Here is a 12,675-nt window from a genome sequence, read left to right as displayed (position 1 = left end):
CAAAAATTCTATGACTGAATCATTTTCATGGATATTTTGACCTGGAACAGACCACTTGGTCCAGCCTTCTTGGTGGGCCTGTACAGGGGATTGTAGCCAGGCCCATCACACACAACCCTGTGATCTTGGGTCTATGACCAGGGCAACCCAGGAAGGAAATAAGGAAATGAGTAGAGAGAGAAAGCATCCATCAGAAGAGAAAAGCACCACAACAGAAATGCGTGTTATAGACATTTATATTGCCTAGAACAAGAGGTACTCACAGCATTCTGAAGTGTGATTCATAGGAGCTGCCACTGGTAGCACAGCTACCTGTTGCCTGGGCTACAACAAAACCCAGATAAAACTGGCTTCTTGCTCCCAGCACATTAGTGGATCAGGCCTAAAGCTGCCCTCAATTTAAGGAAAAAAAGCAGCTCCATTGAAATGCTGTAACACATGACCAGCCTCAATGATTAGCTTATGGGCTTGTACCTCAAGTATCTGGGTAAAGTCTCTTCTCCCAGTCTTATCTGAGCAATACTCTCTTAATAACATGCCCTAACATCTCTTACCACAACAGATGTCATACCCAGTGACAGGACAGGCTCACAGCTGCCTCTGGGGAGATTCACACTTGACATTAAGGAAGCCTTTCTTTACTCAGAGGGTGGTCAAACACTGGAACAGGCTTCCCAGAGGTGGTTGATCCCTCAAGCCTGTCAGTGTTTAAAAGGCACTTGGACAAGGCCCTTAATATCACACTATAACTTCTGGCCAGCCCTATAGTAGTCAGGCAGTTGGATCATCCTTGTAGGTCCCTTCCAAGTGAAATATGCTATATGAGAAGAAAAAGTTTTCTACAGAAAGCTTCTTCCCTAATTTCCTGAGAATTAAAAGTGAATTAATCATCCCTCCAGTACAAAAATATTTACCCTTTGGAAAGAATATACACAACGTATCTCTCCAGTCCAGTTTGTTACCCTTTAGCACCTATGCAGTGCTAGCTGTCCCCAGTTTTGGGAGGGAGAGTTAACATTTCATAGGAGTTACTTAATGTGGCCTTGGCCTCTCACCTTATATACAGCATCTGTGATCAATCAGCATTTTCCTTGTTGCTTCATGCCTGGTGCTCCAGGTTGGAAGGATTTGCAAAATATGTTTGTCTTAATCTTCTACTCACTCCTACTTTTTTTTTCTTCCTGTGGATACCCTAGGGAGAAAAGATAAAAAGCATTGACTGTTGCACACAGGGCTATGCACCAAAGCATTTTCTTTAACTTAGACATAGATACAAACATTAGGCAGATGTACACATGAGGATACAGATCCCTCTTCAAACAGCACAGCAAAGTCTTGCTATATGGATCTGTAATGTCATTTAAGAAGGGATATGATTTTGGGTGATTAAAAACATTTTTAGGACTAGAGAGCAATGAAATTTGAAGAAGTAATTGATGCTGTCAGGTAAGTGTGTTATGGACTTCAGGACTTCAACCTCAGAAGTCCAGTATGTCCTAGCCAGAGAGCACTGCTGTAATAGCAAGGGAGCTTTATGATCTAGTCAGTCATAAGACTATCATGCTCCATGGGGATAGCAGACATTAGATAAAGTTTCATACCCAGCAATACACAGAATTCCAGGGTGGGTCAGGCTGGAAGGGACCACACTGACTCATCTGGTCCAACCTCCCTGCTCCAGCACGGTCAACCCAGAGCACATGGCACAGGACTGTATCCAGATGGGTCTGGAATATCCCCAGTGAGGGAGACCCCATGCCTTTCTGGTCTCTGAAAAGTTCTTCCTCTCCTGTCCAGGTGGAACTTCCTGAACATCAGTCCCTGCCCATTCCCATGTGCCATTACTGGGTCCCACCTGAGCCTCGCTCTGAGCCCTCCCTGCACACAGGGATGAGAGCCCCTCTTGAGGTCGAACATCCTCAGTTCCCTCAGCCTTTCCTTGTCCAGGAGATGCTCCAGCCCCTTCTTCATCTCTGCAGCCTCCACTGCATCTGCTCCAGGAGTTTCCTGTCCCTCTTGTACGAAGAAGCTGCCAACTAGACACTCCAGATGTGCCTCACCAGAGCCAAGTAGAAGGGCAGGATCATCTCTCTCAATCTGCTGGCAATGGTCTTCCTAATGCATCCCAAGATTCCTGAGGCCTTCTTGGCTACAGGGGTACACTGCTGTCTCACAGACAGCTTGATGTTCACCACAACACTCAGGTCCTTCTCCACAGAGCTGCTTTCTAGCCTATAGATGTCACAGCACATGTCTCAGTTGAGACAGACACGATACACAGAGTATCCCCACACAATTTCAGAAAGCTTCCACTCATACACAGTAACACCTCACCACTTCAGAAGGCTGAAAGCATCGGCACTTCTTCTTCTTCAGCCCAACCTTTTGATGCATTGATGCATTTCACCTGTGTGCCCTCTGCTCCCTTTGGTGGTTGCTCAGTGCCCCTGGGCACTCCATGGCTCATTTCCTTCAATGTCATTCACCTGTCCTGCACAGCTGTAGCCCATTAAGGATGAGGCTGGGCCACAGCCTCACTCCCAACCACCCCAAACTGTGTGCCAATATGTAGAGGTGCATGGGGTTAATACATACTGCTGTTCTTTAACAAACACAGCATTTCCCTTAGCAAAATCCCTAGGAACAGTCTCCTCCCCACAATAACCAGCTGGCTTAAAGAGAATCTGTGCTTTTGAGCAAGGGCTCTCATTGCACATCTAAAAGAGGGCACAAAGCACTGGCTGACTTGTGAGAGGGAGCAGTGCTGAGGCTTTAGATGCTGTCCTTCCCCTGAAGATATTCTGCACTGTATTGTCCCTGTCACCCATTTCACTCTGACACCTAAAAATGTTCAGCAAGATTTAAAACAACCAACCCATGGCATCATAGAATCACTCTACATCCCAATGCAGCAGGTCCTAATTCTTTGTCCATTTGAAGAAGACAGGATCTCAAATACTGCACGGTTTTGTCTCTTTCAGCTTCAGAAAAGACAAAGCAGATGATCACTGAGGAAAACTAGGGAGCTCCACTTCACACTGAAAAGGCCAAGGGAACACAAGATGCTTTTTCTTCTTCCTCTAAGCATGCAGACCTCCACCTCAAAGAGCACAGGAACTGACCACAGAGCTGGAGACACCAAAAAGGCCTGTCTGGGTAATGCTCTGACAGCTGCACTCTGAACTTTCCGGATCGAGTTCCTTGCACTGCCAGAGTCAGGAGTACCAACATGGTACAGCAGTATCAGAAAAAAACCCAAAACATGCACATCTGTGGATTTGACTCAGCCCCACAACAGTCAAAGCTGGGGCCTGAATATATCAAATATATGTGGGGGGTTTTGAGCCTACTTTGACTAAGAGCCATAAACACAGAGTTTAGTTTTCAGATAGTTGACTTCATGAACAGATGTGGTTATAGTTATATGAGATTTTTAGTAAAATGAGAAATCAAATTGTAAAGCAATTTACAATTTGATTTACAATTTAAAAGAGTGGTCCAAAGGTAGCTGGTTCACCTTTCTGTACTGATTAAAATAATTTAGATACTCAGTTTTCCATCTTTATCCACTGCTTGCAAATAAACAAAAATCAATTCATTTATTTCTACTTCCTATGGATTCCGTCACACTACAATCCATTGTAACCAAAGCAACTATAAACTACCACATCCAGTCCAATGGGTGTGACAAAAAACCTGACAAAAATCCACAAGAGCTAAGTTCTGCTGGGAAGTTTTCATTTCCTTACTCTGATCACAGAGATCTCAGCAACAGTGTGTGCTTCGGAGACCACAGCAAAAATGAGGAGTTAATTTATATAGGTTACAAATGGTCAAGAGGAGCTTCAGTTTGTCATTTCTGACTTGAGGGAGGAAACATGGCTTGAAAAATACAGAATACTGGTACAGTGGAAAGCAAATATCAGCTGGTAAGAAGGGTTAGTGGAAATGTTGTAGGGACACAGACCCCAAGAATATTTTACCCAAGCATTGCCTCTTTCCTCTTCCAGCCAGAGTGTCAGCGAGTCACACACTCCTGCAATCACATTTAACATTACCATTTCCAGAGAGCTGAATTCCCTCTCTCCTTCCCTTCTGCCCCTAACAATCCCCTGCAGCTGTGGCACACTCAGGAGTGTGCTTTGAAGAGTTTAGATGCTCATTTTAGGCAGCTTGGGTCTGATTTCCAGCATCAACAGCAGAAGAAATTGGTCTCAAGCCATGACTTTGGAAAAGGCTTTGAAAAAGACTCAAACTTTTTATTCTGTTGATTTCTGTGAAGCTTAAAGCCTTTATCCATACAAATTTCTGGCTTTGCCCTAGCCCTTCTCTCCTGACCATTACCACATTACTTTACCCTGTCCAATGCAGGTTTTTTCATCAGACTCTGACCCTAATACATTCACCTGTGCAATCCAGCAGGTAGAACAGCAGTGTTGACACATTTTGAATGCTTCCAGTTTTCTGTTTACCACCATCCTCTCATTATCAGCTTCCTGCAACAGATGGACTGTAATTTTACAGGCACAAGAAGAGTCAGTAACTGGGTGGGAGAGGCAGGAAAGGCTGCTGCTTTAGTAGCAAGAACCCAGAGGGAAAAATAAAGGCAGAATGTTGTGGAAGATATGTTTAAGCATTAGCCTATGTTTAAGCATTAGCCCAGTATCAGCCATGAGCATAGCTTCAGCTGGGGCAATTCAGACTGACTTCTCTTGCCAGTTCTGCCTTTTTTCCAGGGAAATGGGTTCCAAGAGATGCAACTAAAGACATAAGTCTGTTTCAAGCTGTGATGTTCCTTTTGTTGGGACAGCACCCATTTTGATAGCATCAGCCACAGTCCTCTCCAGTAAAGGTCCCTAACAACATTCCTGTCCATACTGCCAGTCAGCTAACATATAGTCTTTCCAAATTTGCAAAGGATCATGTGGGGAACTGAGATTATATTTCATCTTTTCATTGCTTGTATCCCCAGGCAAAGTCACAATGCACCCCTTTTAGGTTTCTCCAAAGGGCAAATAAACAATAACTAAAAGTCATCCAGGCAAAATAACAAATGATAAACTCTTTATGTTTTGACAGTCGTCAGCTTTCGAGCTCACCACACTGGAAATGCTATTGTGTTCTGCATTCCCTTATCCCCCCTCCATGTACCTGTAACAGTGCATAGGGAAGGTAGGAAGCCATGAGACTGAGAATGTAATGAAGACACTGCCCCTTTGCTTTGAGCAACATTATGAGTTGGAAAAATATTTTCAATCCCTAATGGCTAAGCTTTAAAAAGCCCTTCTGAAACCAAAACCAGGGCAAAATACCTCAGATGCAAGAAGAGCAGGAAGCTCCCTGACACACAGCAAGCTCTGTTCCTGTGTTCCAGGCAGTGACCCATCAAGAGATGTCACTTCCCAGAGAAGAAAGAGTGGTGCTGTGTCCTGGCAGGGCCCCAGCATGGCTTGTGGCTGAGTGACAGGCAGCTGTGCTGGCCCTGTGCCAGGTGGGATGAGCCCTCCTTTCAAAAGCCTCTGCACAGCAGCTGGCTTTTTTAAGAGAAAAATTAATCCTGTGGGGATAGGGACACATCTGATGTATGAAATAATATTCTCAGGTGCATATCCAAGCCATGCAGTGTTTTAGTCAGGGCAGTTCTTTTGACAGGGTCAGCGAAGTCTGGTCTCAGCAGAGCTCTCTGAGGGTCATCTGGGAAAAGCCCTGCTGATCCATTTTCTTTTTGTGCTGTGCCTAAAGAGCATACAGCAGCACCAAACCCACACCACAGCTGAAAAAGAGGACCTTCACCACACCTGCCTGTTGAGATACCCAGGAGCTCCAAAGGGTCTTTACCACTACTTCAGCTTTCCTATGTTAATAACTATTAACTCTTCAGTCCCTGCTTAGTCATAAAACTGTCAACACAAAGCTGTGTCAGAAAGGACAGTCTGATTCATCCTCTGCATTCGAGGTAACTCCAAACCCAACTTCACTCCAAGAAGCAACCAACTGCCTCTGGGGCACTGCAGACACTCAAAGTTTTTGCAAAGAGCGATTCTGAACATTTGAACCATGGAAGAGTTCAGCATAAGTTTACAGCCCCTATTCCACAAGAGACAGGAGTCTGTAAGAAATTGGACTGATTACATGGCATCACACATTTATGGGGGCAGGATTTAAAGTAGTTTATTTAGATGTCACAGGGCATCTGAGCACTGACACTGTTAATTACAGCTATTAGCAACACAGGAGCTGTGCTAGATGATGCTAATGAATGCGTACATGTGCCTTGTAGGTGTGTGACTCACTGACTACCTGCAGGAGGGGAGAGCGGTTGGAAGGGGAACTGTAAGCTACAGGAAGACTTCTAGAACACTAGTTGCAAGAAAACACTTTGGGCTGAAATTGAGCCATAGATTTTATCACAGCAAATTTCTGAGAAGCAGGAGACTGTGGATTCCCTGCTGTGACTGGCTTTGCATCAGAATGCAAATCTCTGCTTCCTCACCAGATGCTTTCCCTTTGGGACCTAAAGGCTGAAAATTCTGGTTAGGGCACCAAGCCTGACAGAGCTGAAGAAGTGTTTGGACAATACCCTCGGGCACATGGTGTGGCTCTTGGGGAGTGGGACTCCATGGGTCTCTTCCAACTCAGCTTATTCTGTGATTCTGTAATTTCCCTGAAGGAGATGAGAAACTCTGAATAAGTTCCTCCTCAGAGCCATCAACCAATTGCCTCTCCAGTGATGGGAAGGGCCACAGAAACAGAACAGTCAGACAAAGCCTAGCAGGAGCAAGGGACAGGAACCAAGGTGAGCAAACTCGATGGAAAATCCAGGAGGAGTGATCTTCTGAGAACTGCCTTAACAGGATCTCTGAGAAATAGCAGACACCTCAAACCTAGGACCTAATGGTACAAGACAAATCTAGATAAAACCATTTAAAGGTAAATGTGGATAATAAATATCAAGATACTGGCACAGGTGCTAAGTCATTGCTGGATCAGGACAGACTTTGCAATGCTGCCTGGGTGTCTCATTGTTGATAGTATAGACACTTGGGATTGAAGTGTCCTTTAAAAACATGACACTCAATAGTTTTCCACAAAAAAGAATTGTACACTCTGAGCAACAGCAGGTTCCATGTTAAAGAAGGGGTAAAAGGTACTAAATGAAAAACAGGGTCCTCTCAGTGCCCCTCAGAGTCCTTAGAGCACCTGTAAAGCCTAACTGCATTGCTCAGTTTTGCAGAGACCCTGGTCACTGCCATCCCAAACTGTTCACACAGCTAAGCAAACAAGTCAGCAGTCACGTTTAGCACAGCTCATCCTGTACATATGCAAAGGTGAATGGAGGTTCAGACAGATGTCAAACACAGTCAGGCTGAGCAATCAGTCATATCCACTCACTGGCAATCACATCCAACCCTCTTGCTGAACTTTAAAGAGAGGTTTCAGTATGAAAGTGCCCTACACAGAACTGCTTTAGTCATTATAGCAAATCAAAAGAAATCTGACTTGATTTCAGTCCTATCCAGGGATCAAATTCTATCAAAGTCTCAACAATCCCTACTGTCTTCCAAATTACCTCATCTCCAAAACAAAGTTCTTTGTCCAGTTTTTAGCAGTTTCCTGACTCGGTTTTTTTTTTGCTCCTGACCATACACAGCCCTTACTGATCGCCTCTTCTCAGGTCTGCTCTCAACTTCTCTCATTTGCTAAAATAGGATGGATTCCCACTGCTTTGGGGGGTATCCATATCTTGTGGTGCACAAGGAGGAGAAAATGATAAAATGTCACAGAGGATTGCTACGTGCAGAACCACTGCTCTCTACTCCTTACACAGCAATTAACGCCCTCCCGTCCCACACTGAGCAGGGCATGGATGGATGCCTTCCCGGTGTGCCAGCTGAGGGCACAGGCACAGAGCTGCTCCTGCTCCTTCCTTGTGGGACAGAGGCATCTAGCGGCAGAGCGCTGAAAGATCGGGTAGAGCCACCACACTCCGATCAAGGATGTGTTTGTAGTTTAAGCGGCATGCTGCTGCTGCTGCCGACACGCAGACAGGTTGCTACAAAGCTGTTCGGCTGCTCTGCCCAGGTTCACATGCCATAAAGCAAAATAGAAACACATGGCACCAGGCCCAGCAGCCCAGAGCAAGCCCTCCCAGAGACCAGGCTGCGTCGGATGCTCGGGCAGCGTGCTAGGGAACAGAAGCACGGCCACCAAACTCTCCAGGAATGGGATTGAGGCTCAGCCCCTCCCGTGCACAAGCCCAGCTGTGTCTTTGTACTTGCCAACCTGCAACAGCATAGCTCCATGGATAACCTTCACCTCTGAGAGCTGCTGCAGTTCATGTCTGCTAGCTTTGAGAGCCAGTGGGTCACCCTCCCCTGCTCATGCTCGTGACACTGTTCAAGGTTTACAGACACCCACTGCAGCCCTTTTCAGATACCTCTGTTGCAGCTTGAATAGTCCTGGCCTAGCTGCTTAGTCCTTGCACCTAAGTCATTCCACACAGCTGATGATCTCCTTTTTGGCCTTATTAGTCCTATGACTTCTACATCCAGCTTCTAGTTTTGCTGTCTTGTTTGAGATGAGATCAGGACATAAGACAGTATGTGAGATGCAGGTGAGCCACAGACACATCTAACAGCATTCCTAGTTTTGTGCTCTTTTCCCTTCCTACTTTTATTTGTTTTTCTTTTGCCTTGTGAGCAGTGTTTTCACAGAAGTACCTACTACAGCTCTGAGATCTGAGTGGTAACCACTAACTCAAAGCCCCCCACTGTTTGTGCATGGAATCAGAATTCTCTGTACCAAATGCCTGGCTTAATAACCTGGCCACAATAAGTGCAGGCACGATACAGGTAAGCTCTGCTCACCAGAAATACTATCAATGAATCAACTAGAACAGCTCAAACTCTGTGACCAATACTTAGCCTTTGATCTCTTCATACAAGCTGCTAAAAGATAAACAATCAATGCCATCCATAAAATGGAAAAAAAATACAGTAAAATAAAATGTTTTTCCCTTCTCCTGGATATCCCTCGAAAAGGAAAAAAAATCCACTTATAATGCTAAGATGTAACAACTTGCCTCACCTTCTATATCAAAGCTACTTAGCTTCAGAATGGCATTAAGATCTTCAATTTCTTGGGGTAAGTTTGCATTTTTACTGACATCAAATATGGGGGCCTGTGGCTCTAATATTAAAGAACAGCAAAGTTTCTAGAGTTATCTCTAGTTTATACATAGCACCATGGCAGAAACAAAATCTGATATTCAAAATTGTTATTTAAAATGAAGAAAAGGGCATCTTTGATTTTGATCTGTTATATGTCCTAGGACACTTTGGACATCAATCTTAGGCATATAGTATCTTCAGCTATGCTGCTGCTGAATAAATAACATGTAAGAGAAGCTAATGAATACAACTGGGAAGCTTCTCACTTTGTGCTGTGTCTAAAACAGAAACACAAAGAAGCCAACACCAAAAAAGAAACAAACCAAAGCAGAGATGGGGAGATAAATGCTGCAACTTGGATTACATCTCTTAAATGTCCACAAAAATCTTGTCTTGCAGTAGTTCTGTGATGAAGCATTCTGCTGAGACATCCCTTGGGCAATTTTTCAGCAGATGAAACCCCTCCCACCGCCCAAGTACTTTGCCACTACATTTTTCCAGGACACTCTCACACTCCTTGAGGATGACCATGCTCTGTGGAGCACTTCCACACAGCCTCTCAAATTCCTTTTTCTAGCTGACAAGGCTACAAAGGACACTCTACCCTTGCTCACTGCACTCCCTCACATATAACATGCAACTGCAAAGCAGAGCAAGCAACCCTCACATTTACTATTGTGGGGTTACCATGCCAAGCCCATCTGGTTCACAGCGTGGAGCCTGCTGTGTGAGGTCGCTCTGACCCTGAGAGGAGGCTGTGGAGGCGGGGCAGATGGCAAACCAACATTTTGGAAAGGCCACTTGCAAGTCGGCATCCACACTGCCCACGCTGGGCACCTGCTGCGTGGAGATTCCCTGCAGGTGAGTTTACACAACTGATGGATGCCTGCAGGCAGTGAAGGACAGTCTCCAGCAGGAGACAGCTCCTCTCAGGAAGATGTTTCAGTATGCCCTCAGGCAGGATGCCATGTAGTATGCAAGCAGCTGTAACATCTGTCAGAGATTTTGGTTTCATGTCCTGGAATGAGTAGGGAGCAGACACATGCTCAACCTCAGCATGCTGAGGTTTTCTTCAAGGAGGACTGTGAAATATCCATTTCATTCATGTAATCCACAGATATGCCACAGTTGGGACCACCAACAGCCAGGATTCTTGTGTTGCTAAAATTTAGTAAGGATTTGTCCTTTAGACAATGTTGTGGAGCAGAAAGTATTACATCCTTTAGTTTTGTCACAGGTAGAAAGATTTGGGGACATCTATTCAACCACTGATTGCAAGTCATTTCAGAGAGAGATTTTATGGGGCTAACTGTGACAGGACAGCCAGGAAAGCTACTAGAGATTGCTTTCTCACCATTTTCCCTGTGCTCTCATAGCTGCATCCACACACAGTTCCTCTCTAGATGTGTTCTGAACAGATCTGCTTTAATAGCTTTTTTTTTTCTTTTTTTCAAAGAATGCAGCATGACCCTTTTCAGACAAAGCAAACAAACAGGCCCACCAAACAGCCCAAAGTGACTGGGATTGCAAGAACACAGGAGCAGCTTTCCTCTCAAGATCCCTTCCTTCTTTCATTCCCCATTCTACATGGGCAGGTTACTAAGGATGAATCATTAATCTCTTACTTGGGCTCTGAGTGAACAGCTGCAGTCTGGATTTCTGGGTTCATCCTGGGCAGCAAGAGGTGCACCAAAGCCAAAGTGACCGTGATCAATTAGAAAATAATATACTGAAACATAACTCCTTGGCAGGATAATTTGGGAGAACCATCTTTGTCTTTAAGTGATCAGGAGAAAAAACTAATGTGAGGAATCAAAGAAAGATTCTGAAGCTGAAATGCTGTGCTTTATGCTGGAAGTTAATACTGAACTGTGCCAGAGGGAAGGAGGGCAGTGAATACTGCTTTGACCTGCAGATGGAAGACCATAATATAAGGCTGTGAATCTGGCCTTAAGCAGAAGACTCCACATTATTTTTTGCTGATGCTAGAGGCACCTCCCTGAATACTAAAACTGCAGTCCATCTCCCTGCCTTGAATGCAAGGCAATGTTTACGTGATTGAAATTCACTAAAAAAGCAACAGCTGAGTGAAAAAAGAACTGAAAGCAAACATAATTGCAATTCCCTCTTTTCTGCTTGTTTCTCACCATATCGTAAAATAATTTACTTTTTTTCTTTAAGGTCTAATTTTATTGATTGTAATAAAGAATGGACATATGGACAGAAAACCAGAATCCCTTAAATAATACAACTGTTTCAGACATGAGTGCAGCAGCCTAAAGGATTCTCAGGGTGCTTATAGTCACCAATGTGTAAATTCTTAGAGCAGCAGTTTCCCCTAAACCCACCCACATGGATTCAGCTCCTACAAGGGGAAGTGTCACTGCACTTAGACCTTGACAAGTCACCAAGAGCTTCAAGCTCAGCCACATCCCTTTGTGCTTCCCCAACAGACACACAAGCAAGCCTGCAGTGACACAAGTGCTGGGGAGCCCCAAAGCTGCACCTGTCATACACTTCAGCAAGCCACACCTCAAGCAGGGACATCACAACTCGTCTCAGGTCCATGGGGTCAGAAGAAAGGGAGCTGAGCAGTGTTACACCAAGCAGCAAGGTCTGGATTGAGGAATACAGCACACAAGGACATGTGAGCCCAATGAATGCTACCTGGCAGCACAAAGTACACTGTACCTGGGTGGCTGCACACTGCCCCACGACCACACCAAGGAGATCCCCAGCAGCACGGCAGCACAGTTATGTTGTACTTGGGAGGAAAAGCACTGCTCAGGTCTATGACTCATGGGGACCTAACCTCTTCCTGAGGAAGATGTAGCTCAGCCAGCACAGGTGACATGCAGCAGCTCAGCACGGTACAGCCAAGAAGAGCCCCTGTCCCCCATCCAGGCTGGGTCCCACCCCAAGTGAGGAAATCCTTCTGGGGGTGCAGGACTCAGCACATTATCCTTGGGCTGCCCCTGTCAGCACCAGCTTATCGCCAAATCCGTGTGGAGCCCATCCACTCCAGGCTGCTGTGAGGGGCCCCTAATCCCACAGGGCCTCCAAGATCCATGCAGCCCACTGAACCAAAGCCCACAGGGACCCCCACAAGGGACTTAAACACCACAGGGCCACCTGTAAGGGGCCCAAAATCTCACAGGGCTCTCTAAACCAGACAGAGACAGTTACCCTCAGCCCTACAGTGTCCCTAAGCCCCACAAGACCAGCTGCAAACGACCTTTATATTCCGAAGGGCTCCCTGAAGCACACAGACCGAGCTGCCAACGGGCCCCTAAACCCACAGGGCCAGCTGCAACCGGCCCCCTTGACGATCAGCTGCAAGAAACCCTGCACGATCAGCTGCAAGAAACCCTGCACGATCAGCTGCAAGGGACCTCAGCTCCACAGGGTTCTCTAAAGCAGACACAACGCGCTACAACAGGCCGTGCCCCCCACAGCATTGGCCGGACAGCACCCCCGGCCCCCTCAGCGCCGGCGGCAGCAGCCG

The 12,675-nt window shown here is 45.8% G+C and overlaps 1 protein-coding gene across 1 annotated transcript in view; it reads right to left on the bottom strand.

Moving 5' to 3' along the window:
• Positions 1–12,513, bottom strand: part of CPS1 (carbamoyl-phosphate synthase 1) — a 114,976-nt gene extending 102,463 nt beyond the window's left edge. Inside the window, exons 1-2 of the mRNA XM_041487729.1 lie at positions 11,862–12,513; positions 1,056–1,192 (exon numbers count right to left, since the gene is read on the bottom strand). Of these exons, the coding sequence (XP_041343663.1) occupies positions 1,056–1,069 (14 nt within the window). The 5' untranslated portion in view covers positions 1,070–1,192; positions 11,862–12,513. The remainder of the gene's footprint in view (positions 1–1,055; positions 1,193–11,861) is intronic.
• Between the last annotated feature and the right edge of the window lie 162 nt (positions 12,514–12,675).

The sequence above is a fragment of the Pyrgilauda ruficollis genome, unplaced genomic scaffold (assembly GCF_017590135.1).
Source record: "Pyrgilauda ruficollis isolate IOZ18807 unplaced genomic scaffold, ASM1759013v1 scaffold83, whole genome shotgun sequence".
Lineage (NCBI taxonomy): Eukaryota > Metazoa > Chordata > Aves > Passeriformes > Passeridae > Pyrgilauda > Pyrgilauda ruficollis.
The sequence above is the reverse complement of the archived record's forward strand: the minus strand, read 5'-3'. Positions and strand labels throughout refer to the sequence as shown.